This window comes from Amblyomma americanum, chromosome 1 (genome assembly GCF_052857255.1).
Source record: "Amblyomma americanum isolate KBUSLIRL-KWMA chromosome 1, ASM5285725v1, whole genome shotgun sequence".
In the NCBI taxonomy this organism is placed as follows: Eukaryota; Metazoa; Arthropoda; class Arachnida; order Ixodida; family Ixodidae; genus Amblyomma; species Amblyomma americanum.
In genome coordinates, this window is record NC_135497.1 from 192,770,535 (window position 1) to 192,786,976 (window position 16,442).

Below are 16,442 nucleotides of genomic sequence, written 5' to 3' on the forward strand. Positions count from 1 at the left end.
TTGCAACCTTGTAACCATAGTTTATGTAATGTTTTAATCACTCTGCAATTCCACCTCTTCTCCACATGGGGACATCAGACCTTTTCGACCAATCTTGAGTTTCGTGCCAAAACAACTCCGGATACTGACAGGGCCCTTAACACTGCCACATTAGAAGCATAACTTGCTGATAGGACCGCACTGCAAATATTTTTTTTTGCTTGTCTTTGTTTTTAGCTGCCACCACACAAGTTTCTCATGACATTCTTTGGCCATTTTTCGCATCTCTACCAGCAGAGGCACCATTCATTGTATCATTCATGGTGTCAAGTGTTATAATTGTCATACTTTGACATCACAAATTTGACCTCTGCATGAAATACATTTGGTTTTCTTGTGTGAAGAAAAGGCATTTTGTGCTGAGCAAATATAGAGGTATAATTCCAAGGACGTCAACTGTTTGATAGCATTGAACGAATAAATGAACAGGAGTTGAATTTAGGGTCTGTCTAATGGCGGATCATATTGAGGTTACAACTTTCGGCTATCACTGTGCAGCAGTTAGGTTTGCTCTTTCAGCTTCGTCTGGTTGAAGGGCTAGGTACCACCGAAAAAAGATAACCTAAAGCAAAAGCTAACAAAGATGTGCCATTTGTAGTGTGCATTTGTGGTCTAGTTTTGTAATTCAAAGATTAATACGATGCAGCCAGGACAAAAACAAGACAATCTGTGTTGTGTACCTTCTTATATTTGTCCCTTTTTTTGTACATACCATTACTAAAAAGGTATGAAATCGGGCTTTTGTGAAGCAGTGTCAACATGCATGCTTTCATTTTTTCTGTTATTATTAGTCCTGCTTGATAAATATTGGTAATATATATTTGTTTTCAATGCTTTCATGCTAATGCTTCTAGACCAAATAAAGGAAGTGCTCAAGCTAGATAACGAAGTGAAGCAGCTTGCCCAGCATCTTTACCAGCAGAAGTCTCTCCTGGTCATGGGCAGAGGCTACAACCATGCCACATGCTTGGAAGGTGCTCTGGTTAGTTCCCTTTTCTTTACTTAATCATGTTTCTGAGAGTCTCATATTAGGCTGATGAACTTATTTTGAACAAACCGTACCATTTATTTAATTTTACAATTTTTTTCTGAAAGTATTCTTGTTGTGAAGTATGTGTTGGCAATGTGCACGGTGTTAGAGTCGAGACGGCCAGTGGGAACCGGTTTATTGCCGACGGCTTGTCGGTACACACACAGAACATGAAGAGCACGCCCCCCTACCAGGGCAGGCTATTTGTACCATTGTGGTGGCACTGAAGTACAGACAACCGTGGCCCCCTGCTAGTTATAATATGCAGCACTCCCCCCCCCCCCCCTCCTTATTTTGGATCGCTACCAAGCGATCATTCGTACCCATACCTTGCGGGCACACGCTGGGTCCTAGTGGATCGCCGCGGGGGCACTGGTCCTACTGGCTGTTGTGTGAAAGTCTGCTCGCTTACTGACCCCTCTCCCAAGAGCCCCGACGCCTGCACGGACATGCCGACATCTAATGTCCCTTTACTCGGTGAAATTTTGAGGCATTCTCCGACATTTTTGAGGCATTCTCTGCATTCTCCGACAGCGGCATCTCGGACCAGGGAACCCTTAACGATTCCACATAACATCTTGTGTGATCTGCATGACAAAACCGAAGAACCCCGCCTACACGTATCAGGAACGTCACTTTTGAGACCTGAACAATTTTTCCAAGACACCAGTTCACCCTTTCATTGCGAACGGTGCGGACATATACCTCTTTGCCTGGCGTAAACTCGCGGCTGTTTTCCCTTCTCGCATCTGCTGTGAGCTTATTTTTCTCAGTTCTGTTTTTTCACACCCTCATTCTGCATGGTTTCAGCATGGACAGTCTGATTCAAATTTTTCGTCCGAGAAACAGTTCGCATGGCGCTGATTCTGTGAATGAATGAGGCGTCGTCCTGTATGAAAACAGAAAATTATTGATGCGGTGCTGTAAGGACTGCCTTCAACCGGCTCTCTCATCTTTGAGCTGCAATTTCAAGATACCACTTTTTGTGCTCTGCACAAGTCTTTCTACTGCACTGTTGGACTGAGGGAGATATGGTGGCGTGAAAATTGACTTTACACCATTTTGCTCCAAGAACTGTTGAAATTCACTGGATCTGAATTTTTCTATCTCTGCATTTTTGCAATCGCTACTTGACTGCCGTGTCTCTTCTGATCAACAACTGCGTCAGCGGCTGATGATCAGTCACTATTTTGAACTGCCTACCGAGCAAGTACTTGTGAAATTTTTTTATGCCAAAGATTATGGCTAGAGCTTCGCGCTCAATTTGGACATAGCTTCTTTCGGCCGCTGTAAGCGTGCGGAATGCGAAAGCGATAGGTCTCTCGTCGTGACCCTCAGTATGTGCGAGCACCGCTCAGAGGCCATATGCCGATGCGTCACACATCAGGCGGAGCGGTTTGTTTCCGTCGGAGAAAGCTAGCACTGACTCCTCACTTAGAAGCAACTTGCATTTCTGAAAAAAGCTGCTCTCACACTCTTTTGTCCACTCCCACGGACTATCTTTTCGGAGCAGCTTGTAGAGTGGTTCTAGGGTCATTGCTGTTTGGGAAAGGAACCTAGCGTAAAAATTCACCAGTCCTAGGAAAACCTTCAGTTTGGAGACGCTAGTCAGGGTTGGAGCCCTCAATATGGCTTCCACTTTATCTCTCGTGGGATAAATGCCACCGGCGTCAATTTCGTGAAGGAGGTACAAGACTCGGTGTTTCAGAAATTGACATTTATCGGCGTTGGCATGTATGCCATGCTTCCATAGTCTCTGTAGCACCTGTTCAGTACATCTCAGGCACTCGTGTTCGGTCTTTTCTGTGATGAGAACATCATCGAGATAGCACACTGTGCCCTCCGAGCCAACCAATATCCGATCCATTACCGATTGGAAAATGGCAGGAGCGCTCGCGATGCCGAACGGTAAATGTGTGAAGTGAAAAAGGCCGAGGTGTGTGTATCGTTAGCAACTCATGCGAATGGCTATCCATTTCAAGTTGCAAGTACGCCTTCGATAAATCAAGTACACTGAAACAAGTCCCCCCTGCAAATGACCCAAACACGTCTTCCGGCAATGGCAGCGGGTAATGAGCTACCGTTATACAGAGGTTTAGGGACACGTGGTAGTCGCCACATAGCCTGACGGCTTCTCCGCCACTCTTCAGAACTGCTACAACAGGCGTTGCCCATTGGCTTTCCCGTACCGGGTACAACACACCTGCCGCTTCCAATTCCTTCAACTCTTTTTCAACCTTATCTTTCGGGGCGTACGGCACTGGGCTGGCTTTACAGAATTCAGGTTGTGCTCCCTGCTTTAAAACAATAGAACCCTGGAGCCTCTTTATAGTTCCAATTGGGCCCGTGAATACGTCCTTGTACTGATCTAGCAGCCCATCCTGTTTAGTGATAGCATTCACTCTGAAGACCTGCAACCAGTTTAGCCAAATGTGCTTCAACCAGTCTCGGGCAAGCAATGCTGGTACCGTGTGCCCTTGTTCATTTGCAGCTACCACTAGCGGCAGTGTAAAAGAAGTGCCTCCATGAGTTACAGTTACAAAGACACTGCCCTTTAGTGGCACACTTGAGCCATTGTATGTCCGTAGGCGAAATGGCACACGCTGATATGGCAGATGTCCAAAATGTTTCACAAATTCATCTTCAGGAATAATAGATACCGTTGAGCCTGTGTCTATTTCCATAGCAATGGTTCACCTTTTTACGTTCATGTCAACTTTGTACGGATAAATTCTTTCTCCTAGCACGTACAATTCTAAACTAGACACTTCTTCCCCGGCGAAATTGCTTTGCCTTGTGGCACACATGCTAGCTAAATGTCCTGTCTGATAACAACTGTAGCACCTTGCCTTGATGTACCGACAGTTATGCTGGTGATGGTGACCCCCACAACGAAACCACGACGGTATCCTGTCCTTGTCAGCGGACACTTTCCTTGCGCCCGCCGTCCCCCGTCGCCGATTGTGGCTGGTTGACCGTCTAGTCCCTGCACAGTCACCACTTTGCCACCTGACATCCTCCTCCGGTTCTCGTGTCACACTGGGTCCTGGTAGCAGCTCTTGCATGGCTCTCAGCGGCTTCCTTGGACTTGGTGACGACGCACGCTTTATCCCACGTTAGGCCCTTGTCGTCTTCAGTGGCCAGCAGGTTGCACCGAATAGCCTCACTGTGCACGCCCGCGAAAAGCTGGCCTCTGAGTTCCTCAGACAAAAACATTCCAAACGAGCAGTTCGTCGCCAATCGCTTCAATTCCACGATGAAGTCGTCGGCTGTCTCCCGGGGTCTCTGTGTGCACTTATGAAAGATATAACGCTCTGTGACTACCGACCACTTTGGCGCGTAATGGTTCAAAAGTGCCTGTTTTATCTCTTGATGTTTGCGCAGGTTCCTGAAAAGATTTATCAAGTTCCACAAAGCGGTATATGCGCCGTCCCCCAGTATAGCGATAAGCACGTCGTTTTGCTTTGCTCGTCCAGCTTATTCACTCTCGCGAAAGCCTCGAACCGCTCAAGGTAGATAGCCATGTTACCTGTCGTGGTACAGAATTCTGACAGGCACCCGATGAACGGCTGGTGACCAGTGGACGGTGCTGATTCTTGGGCGGCGTTCATGATGGCTGCTGCGCTTTGATGCTTGAGTCAGGGCTGGCAGGTTCGTGGTTTCCTCATCGCCATTGTTAGAGTCGAGACGGCCGGTGCGCTGAGCTTAGTAAGCAACAATATGGCACTGTCATTCACTAACCTACTCCACTTGGCAGATATGCTAAGGCTCATTGGATCAGGCCAGGCTGGGATTCAATGTTTTATTGCAGGTGGATAAGTGCCCATCAAGCATACTTCAGATCATTTGCTTCGGTGTGAAAGCTTTCATAATGCTAGATTGGTTGCGTGTAGGCATCGGAGCTGCACATACTTTATATGTTAAGGTATTTGTGTTTTCCTTTATTTGCTGTAATGCACATAGCCCGATTTGGTCCATGTACAACACAGCAGTCGCAAAATTGAGCACGCGTGCCAAACTTGTGGCATGAGGAGCATGTCCAAAGAACTTCCTCGGCATCCGTCGGTGCGGAGTGTGGTGCTTGACAATAGAATTAAGTATAGATAGGAAAATGCACTTAATTCACAGGTGCGTGCAGATGTTTTTTGAACATGGAAACAGCGAAAAAGCTTCTCTTGGCAGTCTAAACATGTACCTCTTAAGTGGATGGTGGTTTCTGCTGTTCCCAGCTTGACCTGCACAGTGCCTTTCTCGGTACAGTCTGTGCCTTCAGGCAGCAGAAAAAAAAAAACTTCTTCACTTCTGTGTTTTGAAAACTTTTACGAGAGCATACATATTTCGTGCGGGTTGCATTCTGGTTTATTCTCTCACCCAACGCAACAGCGTCCAGTGAATAAATCGAAATAGAGAGGGCGAGTTTGATCGCACGATGATTGGCTGAGTTAGAAAGCGGATTTTCACCAGTGTGATGCTGGCAGCATTTAGCAGCTAAATGGGGTTACTCTTGCAATTTCTCACCCCAGCTCATGCAAGCATCACAGAGGGCGAGGTAAATATCACACCGCACAAGCTGGTATTAATTATGACTCTTATAATACAGCCAATGTGGCACTCATTACCTTTAAAACTGCCAGGCTTCAAAGTAGTGGTGTTGCAAAGAATCGTCAGTCTTTTATGATTCACCTAGCTTTTGTAATTCTATAATGTCAGTTGCTTTAGCGAGGCAGACAGTTTCCAGCAGTGCAAACATCTCATAGCAAAACGACTCACATTTTTTATGAGCTGGCTAAGCACACTCATTTTTGTCAGTCGTAGTACTAGAGAACGAATCCATAGGAGTGAAATGTGCATTGCAGACTTTCACAGGTTGCGACATGCATATGTACACCTAACCGCAGCTTCACCACGCACTGTAACAATAATGGGACTCTAATAATAATGGGAGAATTTTCGGCTGTAGCCGGCTCGGTCAGCATACTGAGGCACCATTGCATTCGTCTCCATGTCTTTGAGAAGAAAGAAGGATGAGTGTACGCGCCGCTGACCAAGCAAGAAACGTGCTTATGCTGCCGTCCAGTCGCTCGCAGTACCCTCTTCCTGGCACTTCTCGCTCTCACCGCCAGGTGGTGATACAGTCTACGGACATTGCGAATAATAATGAGGTGACTGCAGCTTCCACTGCACAGAGTTGGTTGGAGGTCAATGGGAACAGGCCTTTGTCCTGGTCTGGACATAGGCTGATGATGATGATAACAACTGTACATTGTTTTTATTGATTTTGAGCAAGTCTGCGAAGTTTGAGTTTAAAATTTTGAACATTGTACTTTGGCATGGCTTATAAAGTGTTAGGTGTACACTTTATTGCAAGCATGCAGGCCACATCACGAATGTCCACAGGCGCTTTCAGGCCACGCTTTAGGACCTGCAGGCGTTCTTGGCACAGGGTGGTGAAAAGCATACCTCTCTTTCTACTGCCTCAAAGCACCATTGGCCACTAGTCGCAGGAACCTGAGCAGAACTGCTGAAACTTTTCCAAAGTTGCCTGCGTAGTTTGACGAGGTGCACTTAATGCCAAATGAAATGCAAACACGACAGTCCGGATGTGAAATCAAAAACAAAGAGGTATTTATTGGAGGAGACAAAATATAGGCATGCTTTTTTTTTCACAGCAAATAATGGTCACTGAACCTTCAAACAGAAAATTAACTGTGCTGCAGTCGAATAAAATAACTTAAGTTTACAGTGAATCTGCACCCACATTCAGGACCCTCGCAAAGAATTGCTCCGCAACGAAAAAGTAGTCAGTTGCTAAAATTTTCTTGTTTGTTATCTAAACAAGAAGCTAATGACAAGGCATTGCAAGCATAAGAATTTTGATGCCTATGGCTTATTTGATTGTAGTCATGTTAAAAAGCTAATTTCATTTGTTGTTCCAATTTGTCAGCAGAGTGATGCAGCTAGGACACCCTGGGCCATGGCCCATTGTTATACATACTACTGTTTTTTAAGTTGCATCCTACTGTAGTACATCCTAACATAAAATATTCTTACATTGTTTTTAGTGGATTTTTTTAGCGGTGTTTATTCCCTAAGTTCAGTTGTCCTAGTTGCATTTCATTTCATGCTTATCTGACTAGTATAAGGCTTATCAATCACTCACATGTGCACATGAAAAAAGAAAACCTCTTTGGCATTACAGCCACTATGGTGCTAAAGAATAAGTGGGTATGCATGACAGATTTCAGAACATGGAATTACGTGAAAACTCTCTGCCATATGTTGAGAAAACCTCAGTTTAAAGAATTCAGGTTCACATGCATGTGCATTTGTCGCCCTTAAGTTCTCCTCCTTCATGTGTCATGAAGAGTCTGTAGTGTGATACGTACAGAAACATTTGTCAAAAAGCTCAATCTGAGCCAGTGTCACCATCTCAGAAATTCAGACTGAATTTTGTGGCTTCAGTGAGCATAGCACATGCTTCCTAGGTGTACACCATCACCTTTAAGGACAAGGACTGGGAGATGCTCAGGGCATACATTAATCTTGGAACATGCTGAATTTAATTGACCAAGCATTCTAGAGTGTGTTAGATTTGGCATAGGGATGTTTCCATGATGGAACACTGGGACCCTTGAATAGAATCCGTGCTGTGTTCATAAATGTACTGCATCTCCCAAGGTTAGGGATTTATGGATGTAAGTATAATATTGCTGGTACCATAAAAACCTGCATATAATACGGGGTGTAATTTGTAGATAGCAAAAATGGAAAAAAAAAAGTTTACATCCGCATATAATGCGAGTAAGGTAGTCGCCTCAGACATTCTGGAAGTCTCAAAACCTGAACATCCCCCAATTATTTGTGTATGCCGGACGCCGGATACAACACATGTAGTGCGCGCGCCAAATATCTGGCAGATACAGATCTGGGCGCTGCGCTCGCACCTACTCATGTCCTGTGCCGTGAGCATGCACAGACCGGGTCTGGCATATGCGCGAGCGTGCGGACACTGAGGCGCGCACGCTTCGGAAGTGTCCATAGTTAGTGCTTTAGTGATCGTCGTCATCATGTGTACTGTCTTCCGAAAGGTCCTTGTCAGAGATGTCTTTTCACAGAAACACTTCTTCCGTACCGTCGAGCACGTTTGATATCCCGCATTTCTTGAAATTACAACCGGTGAAATTCTCAGGACTGCTGGCCCAAGTGTGCCTATCAAACTGCGAAGCATAGCTGGAGAGGCCAGTGTCCGACGACAGTAACTGCAGGCTCTCCCTACCTCATCCACACCATGTAGCAGTGCTTGATGCGGTACGAATGCTTTTGGCAGCTACGATTACTTTCCTTTTAAAAGCAGCAAATTACTGCTTTTGCGTTCTTGATACCATTGGAGGTGTGATCGTCCTGGGTGTTGAAATCAAAACAACTAGCGACCTGTGCCACCGCTAGAGAGCGCCTCCTGTCGCTCGAAGCATGGTGGCATAGGGTGGTGGTAACGGCGCTAGATAATAACGAAACCATAACTGCGAATTCTGGCTGAAAATTGTTTGGATCCGCATTGTTGGGGCTTCCAGGGATCGGATCCCACCGGTGCCACCAGTTGTCATGGGCCGGGTAGCATGGCCGGTTGCTTTGATGCAGGGTAGCGTTGTTTGGCCAGAGAAGGGACTAGGAAGGATGGAAGCTTGACATTTGGGACAATGAAGACAGATTTACTTGCATTTAGGAAAACTTACTTACATACTTTACGAAGGAAAGAACTAACAGTCAAGAACTAAGAGTTCATAGCGTCGAGAGACGGGATGAGCCTTCTCGCTAAGGCCCAGAGCCACTGGATGAGCCTTTTCACTAAGGCCCAGAGCTATCGTTCGTACTCAGGACGCTCATTAAATACACTGAGGCTCTGCCTCTTTCACCACACGAGACACAGGTTGGAAGAGTTGCCGCATATAGTCCGCAGAGCCCCGTGGGAATGGGCAAGGAGGATTCGGAGGTCCGCTGCTACTTCGTCCGAAGCTGTCAATCACAGCCCACTTCCCCCTTCAACTGTACACCGTCGGTCATGTCTTGCGAGGAACTGCAGACAAAGGGAAGGTCATCTCCCCCTTTTCGTGTGCTTGGGAAACATCCCAGCGGCCACTTCCCCGGGAGGCATCTTTTTTTTTTTTGTAGGGGTCCTCGTGGCTCAACGATCTGTCGAAATTGCCACTTCCACGTGGTCATCCCGGTCATTGAATCTTCGCTTTAATCGCTGCCAGTCGATGAATCTTCGATTTAATCGCCGGTGTGGATCCCGTTCATAACAGCATATAATGCAAGGTGGAAATTTGACATGCTAAAATCTGGACAAAAGCTTTGTATTATACGTGAGTTTTACAGTATATTTCAAGGAAAGTATTTGTTAGTATAGTAGTATTCCTTGCTGTAAGCTGTACACGCAGAAGAAAGGGCAATATACCACTTTGCATGGAATGCCTATTGCCCATTATCTGTGTTAAAATTTGAGTCATTCCAAGAGACAGTTTGTCTCCCAACATACCTGTGGGACTTATCCGGGATAATTGTGAAACTTTGGCAAGCCAAGCTGGAGAAGGAAGTGAATGGGATTTAATAAGTGTTTGTTTGATTTGGGGCCAAGAGTATCGCAACATAATTGGGAGCAGAAGGTTTTTGCTTGTTGGATACGCTTTGCATTTTTCACTTGAAGCATGTCAGAGGTGGCAGTAAAAATTACTAACGTTCGTAGCTTTTGCTGCTTATGCGGAATGACAAAACAACATTAATGGCCCAGTAGTGATCAGAACTGGTTACGTGTTCTGGCCATTGTATCTTTGAGTTAAGTCTCTGCACTGTGTGCAGCTGTACAGCCTTTTTCATACCGTCAGTGAGTGAGAGCCTTTTCTGCCCCTGACTAAATCAGTTTGCTTGATCTAACATGTGCACAAACCCCTGTCTATGGCATGTGCTATCGCGCTCAATATGACTTGCAGCACCAAAGTCAGCCAACTGAGGTTTTTTCTTTATAGTAAATCAGTGCTCCTTTACATAGCATCAAGCTTGCACAACCATTCAGTGTACCTTGTGCTTTGCATCCACAGCTAAATGTATAAATTTTCAGCACCACTGGGCTTGCAATGCTTCGTGAACTGAGTTCCTGCCACAGCTCGCACGTTGCAGCTCATATTGAGCGCGATAGTACATATGTCTCTGCTTGCGATTTCAGAAAATTAAGGAGCTGACGTACATGCACTCTGAGGGCATCCTCGCAGGAGAGCTGAAGCATGGCCCATTGGCCCTTGTGGACAAGGCTATGCCGGTCATGATGGTGCTCACACGAGACCCAGTTTTCCCCAAATGCATGAATGCTCTACAGCAGGTGAGCTAAATTGACAACTTTGTCATGGTTTCAAAAGTAAAACTCTTCCATGTTTTCTGATGTGGCTTTATTAGTATTAATAATTCCTTTATTTGAGGCTTTCATCAAAAGTGATACTTAACAATAGTGTGTGGATTGTTGTACCACGTGCAGAGGTCCCGAAGGTAAAACTTTCAGAACGACTTGTGGTTGGTTTTTAGTGTTTAGTAATTGAAATTTATTTTGTTTTGTAGCCATGGGGAAGGAGGAGAGGCTGAAATTGTTTTTTTTTACTGCCAGTTTTAATTGAGATGCTTGAACAATTCCCGTTGTTTAAAAATCAGTTGGCAATGTCTTTGAAGCTTCAAGTGGTAGAAATACTACTGGAAAACACAAAACTAAGGTCCCAGTGCGGCTGCTAACTCAGTGAAAAAATTTCAACACGGCACTGATATTGAAACTGTGAAGGCTCCCAAACCTCTGCAGAATGAGTCATCTAGTCCAATCAATCACGGTTTTGGACCAATACTTTTAAGTTATCGCTTTCTTAAAACTTTCTGTATGTCCCATGAATTTCATTGTATTGGGGTTTTACTGTCTCAATGAATAATCGTAGAGGTCTTAATGAAAATAGTCTAGTTCTGTTGCTTGTTTTCATACGTTGCCTTGCTATGGATGCTTGCAGTGGCAAAATAATTTCAATAGAGTTTCAAGAGGAATCTGGTTTGACCCAATTGGTACAAAACTTCCTCCAGGGGAGGAAAGCAGTGAAATTTGGGCTTTGCACAGAAATATAAGGCCCTATGTATATGTAAGTAATGTGAAGAAATACTTGTGTGCATCTTAAGAATAATGCTACTTGGCAACCCTTCCTGTGCGTACTGTTGTGGTACTGCTTCATTAGGCAGTCTGTAATGTCTGCTGGCATGTTTGAAATGGTGTCTCATTTGCTGTTTTGGCAAGCTCGCTGCCCTTGGTTCATGAGAAGTTTTTAACAAGTTTTCAGTTTGGTAACGGGTGTCACACATTTTCAGTATTGTAGAATTTTTTCATTACTGCTAGTTAGCTTAATTTGAGGTGCACTGCACTGAAAGTTAAGCTACACATATCATTTCAAACTGTTTACCTTACTCTTTGTACTGAACATTGTTTCACTGAACAGTAAAAATACACTTGCGAATGAAACTGACTGGTTTCCTATAGTTTACCACCCAGTGCATACAGCAGTATATTTTCCGCTACTTTGGTGGCTCTGTGGTTATGATGCTCAGCTACTGTACCAAAAGATGAGTTTGATCCTGGCTGTGGCAATTACATTTCAGTAGAGGCTAACTGTGCAATGTCAGTGCACATTAAAGAATCCCAGGTGGTCCCTCATAGCCTGAATTGCTTTGAGACATTAAGCCTCATAAAACCAGAAAGCCATTTAATTTTCTAATGGGCTGATTGTTAAGTCAAGAATTATTAAACCTTTCAGCAGCTGTAAATATGCATAAAGCTTAAATTATAAAGCTGTATAGAGCATCAAAGAGAAACAATATAGCCTGTTTACTGAAAATATGGCTCTGTTGTGAACATTTTTATTTTTCCACAGCTTAAATGAAGTATGCACATAATATTGGAGGTTACCAGTAGTGTGACAGCTTGCATGTGCTAATGAGAGCTACCATAAAAACCCGCGTATAATATGAACCCGAATATAATATGAGATGAAGTTTTAGAAACTCGAAATGGAAAAAAAAATTTGCCCACGTATAATACGAGTGACGAAAGCTCAGAGAAGACATTTATTCAAATCACATCCTGCACTTCACTTTAATCACTTTCATCTTCAGCAGTGCTTTCTTCGGATATTTTTTTGTCCGCCAAATCATCCCAAATGTACTTATCTTCCGTGCCATCGAGGGCGTTCGAGATGCCGCGCTTCTTAAAAACTACGCACAAGATCTTCTGGGATAGCCACCCACGCGTCCGTGATCCATTTGCACAGCGTGGCTGGCGAAGCCCGCTTCAGGATACCGGTTGGCGTCACTGCAGGCTCACCTGAGCGCATCCACTCTGCGTAGCGATGCTTGACTGCGTCCTTGAAGCGTTTGTTTACACAAACATCAAGGGGCTGTAGTTGTGACATCATCCTACCCGGTCCTCGCAGGGGGGCGTCTGCAACTTGCAGGCGTTGGTGAGTGGCGACACCACGGGTTCCCGAGCATCCGCAGGGACATCCCCGCAGGGGGATGATGGTGAACAGTGCATCACCACAGACCCGAGCACCCGCGCCTCGCCGTGCGTGGCATCGCCATGTCCGGGGAAAAGGGGATCCTGGTGGTTGAGCTGATGCCGAGCGTTTGGACCTTTAAGGCCCCTCGGCGGAGGCAACACACCACTTTGGCCCCAGCTTCCTATAGACGGCACCTCCGGCCTGACCCGACCGGGGGAAATCGGCAGTCGCCTTTTCCTGTCCTCCTCTAGATCTTTTACTTTCCTATCTTCTTTCTGACTACTGTCCTGTCTCCACATCGTTTCTTGGTTTTTTCATTTCTTCATGGGCGGCTAGGGTTACCCTTGTGTGGCGAACTACCCTGGGTTTTGTCATATTTGGTTATAGTTGAGGTGTACAGCTGGCGTGGGCAGGACATGCGTGCAAGTTGCTGTCCCGTCCCTTTGCTGGGTGGCTGGCACCGTGGCTGAAAAACTAAATTTTTTTTATGGCTCCCCTCCATTCCTAACCTGATCGCTCTCTAAAAAGAGGGCGGAACGATGAAGATTCTTTTTTCAAAAAAGAAAAGTGTCATTCCCAAAATTTCATGTCATTCACAGCAAAGCTGAAGAACAACAAGCAAGACTGATTTCCCCATTCTTGGTAGCAAAGTGCCTGAGAGATACCTTGGGGTTTGGGTACAAGGTATCAAAAATGGCTGGTGGCGACTTACTGCTCGAAATACGTGACACCGTCCAGCACTCGAAGCTTGCAAACATTGTATCGATAGGGGAGATTCCTGTCTCCATCACGTCACACCGGTCTTTGAACACAGTCCGAGGCGTCATATCAGAAATTGATTTTGTTCACCTCTCTGAAAAAGAAATGCTTGAAGGCCTTGCCGACCAAGATGTCATAAATGTTCAGCGGATAAAGATCCGGAAGGATAACAAGGAAATAGATATGAAACACATGATCCTCACTTTCAACACCAGCACACTACCTGAAAGCATTGAAGTCGGGTGCCTGAAAATAAATGTCAGGCCACATATACCCAACCCACGCAGATGTTTCAATTCCCAGAGGTTCGGCCACAGCTCACAGAGTTGTCGCGGCCGCAAAACTTGCGCGAAATGCTCCTCGAAGGACCACCAGTCAGATGAATGTGTTGCTGCCCCGCGGTGCACAAATTGTGAGGGAGACCATGCTGCATACTCCAGGGCTTGTCCGTCCTGGAAAAAAGGAAAAGAAATAATTACTCTGAAAACCACTGAAAACATTTCTTTTAAGGAAGCAAGAAGGCGATACGCCGAAACAAACCGGTTCTCCTTCATTGCAAAAACAACCTTCGCCGATGTGGTGCGTGGGCGCGGTGCATCACACCAGGCTTTGGCACCTGTCCAGGCCGCACGCAGTGGGCCTATGGCAGGGCCATCCGCGCCCCCTGGTGGAGTAGCTGATACTACTCCGCCAACCCCAAAGCAGGCTGCGCAGACTCCTGGGTCAGCGGGCCTCAAGACCTCTTCCCACAGGTCGAGGCCTAACTCAAAAGTCAGCATGCATCCTGCACGGTCATCCAGCGCCTCTGTTGAGGCGATGGACACGACCCAGGGCAGCCCCGTGCCGTCTACATCGGACGGACGGCGGAGGTCTTTGGATCGATCAAAAAAATGTGAGGCTCCGAGTCAAGGGGCCAAATCGAAGTTAATATAATTTTATCTGCACACACGCACACAACATTAAGATGGCTTTCATAATACACTGGAACTGCAGAGGTCCCGTAAATAACTATAACAACATAAAAGACATTTTAAACACAATTTCTCCTATTGCTTTATGTGTACAGAAATCAATCTAGGCCCTCAGCACACAAAGGTGCTAAAGAAGTATACTGTCTTCCGCCGTGACCGAGAGGGGGCGAGCAGACTCTCAGGAGGCGTAGGAATCATTGTGCAACCTGGCGTAGCAGCTAGTGAGATCAAACTCAAAACTAGGTTCGAAGCCGTAGCAGCCACCGTTGTTGGTTACAAAACCATTACAATTTGTAGCGTATATCTTCAACCACACCTCGAATTAGAGAGCCTTTTACAACAGTTACCGGAGCCATACTTGATAGTTGGCGATTTTAATGCACACTCTTGTTTCTGGGGCAGTGAGAAAACCGATAGCAGAGGTCAGGTTATTGAGGATTTTATACTATCCAACAATATTTGTTTATTGAGCACCGGTAAACCTACTTATTGCTCCCCTAGTTCAGGAAAAATGAGTGTTTTAGATTTGTGTTTTAGCTCTCCTTCAGTTTTTAACGATTTTAAATGGGATGTCTTAGACAACCTGTACGGAAGCAATCATCTCCCTGTTAAAATCTGCCTGTCATCCCCACCATCAGTCACCCAGACAAAACCACTGTGTTGGAAGCTCAGTTTAGCAGATTGGCAGCTGTTTAGAACACCAGCCACGTTAGAAAATATTACGTTAGAAAATCTTAATGTAAATGAAATAAATGAAAAGTTCACAAATTGCATTCTTTCTGCCGCACGCTTGGCTATCCCCCAATCTTCAGGAATAGTACAACGCAACCATAAAATGTGGTGGACACGAGATTGCAAAGAAGGAAAAAAACAACAAAATAAAGCTTGGGGTATATTTTGCCGATACCCCACACAGGAGAACCTTATAAACTTTGAAAAAGCAAGAGCAAAAGCGCGGTACATACGTCGAAATGCTGAGAAATCATCCTGGCAGCGTTTCATTTCCTCAATAAACAGCCAAGTCTCTTCAAAAAAAATGTGGGAGGTAGTACACAAAATGGATGGTCGCTACTTTCCATTCACAGTTCCTCTTCTGACCGCCCCTGGTGTACAGACAAATATAAAAGAACAAGCAGACATATTAGGCGAACATTTTTCCACGGTATCTAGTTCCTCTAACTATACAGAATCATTTTTAAAATATAAAAACACAGCCGAAAAAGAAAGACTGCCGATAAAGGGCAGTGCTCACGAAGCATATAATAGCCCATTTACACTACACGAAATTAAGTGTACTTTCTTCGGGTAAACAGACTGCACCAGGACCAGATGAAGTCCATTACGAAATGCTTGCCCACTTGTCCGAACATGCTGTAGACTCGCTTCTGAAATTTTTTTGACAAAATATGGTTATCAGGAGAGATTCCAGAGGCATGGAAAAAAGCCACTATTGTACCGTTGTTGAAGCCGGGAAAAGTACCCACCTCCCCTGGCAATTACAGACCTATAACCCTAACAAGCGTACTTGCCAAATCCTTCGAAAGCGTCCTTAACATTAGATTAATGTTTATATTACAATCCCGTGATCTTCTTGACATCCATCAGTGTCTGTTTAAAAAGGCGTGCTCTACAACCGACCATCTAGTCCGCCTAGAGAACACAGTCCGAGAAGCATTTATACACAAGCAACACTGCCTTGCGGTCTTTTTCGATTTAGAGAAAGCCTATGACACCACATGGAGGTTTGGCATACTGCTGGTCCTTGGAGACCTCGGAATCCGTGGTAGAATGCTAAAATGCTTGAGTGACTTTTTGACCAACCGTTCATTTCAAGTACGCCTGGGTGCCACTCTTTCTAAGAATTTCATTCAAGAGAACGGCGTGCCTCAGGTGTGCACTTTAAGCACCACGCTTTTTTTAGTAAAAATGAATTCCCTAGCAAAAATAATCCCAAAGTCTATCATGTATTCTGTCTACGTCGACGATCTCCAGATTGCTTGCACATCCTCTAGCGTTACATCGTGTGAGAGGAAAATACAGATGACAGTAAATAAACTAACAACATGGGCATAC

The 16,442-nt window shown here is 45.1% G+C and overlaps 1 protein-coding gene across 8 annotated transcripts in view; it reads left to right on the forward strand.

Annotated features, from left to right (window-relative positions):
- The window catches only part of LOC144114414 (glutamine--fructose-6-phosphate aminotransferase [isomerizing] 2-like), an 89,449-nt gene that overhangs the window by 60,097 nt on the left and 12,910 nt on the right, over positions 1-16,442 (forward strand). For all 8 annotated transcript variants that reach the window (XM_077648140.1, XM_077648139.1, XM_077648142.1 and 5 more), the window contains 2 exons: positions 894-1,021; positions 10,290-10,442. In XM_077648140.1, coding sequence (XP_077504266.1) covers positions 894-1,021; positions 10,290-10,442 — 281 coding nt within the window. The remainder of the gene's footprint in view (positions 1-893; positions 1,022-10,289; positions 10,443-16,442) is intronic.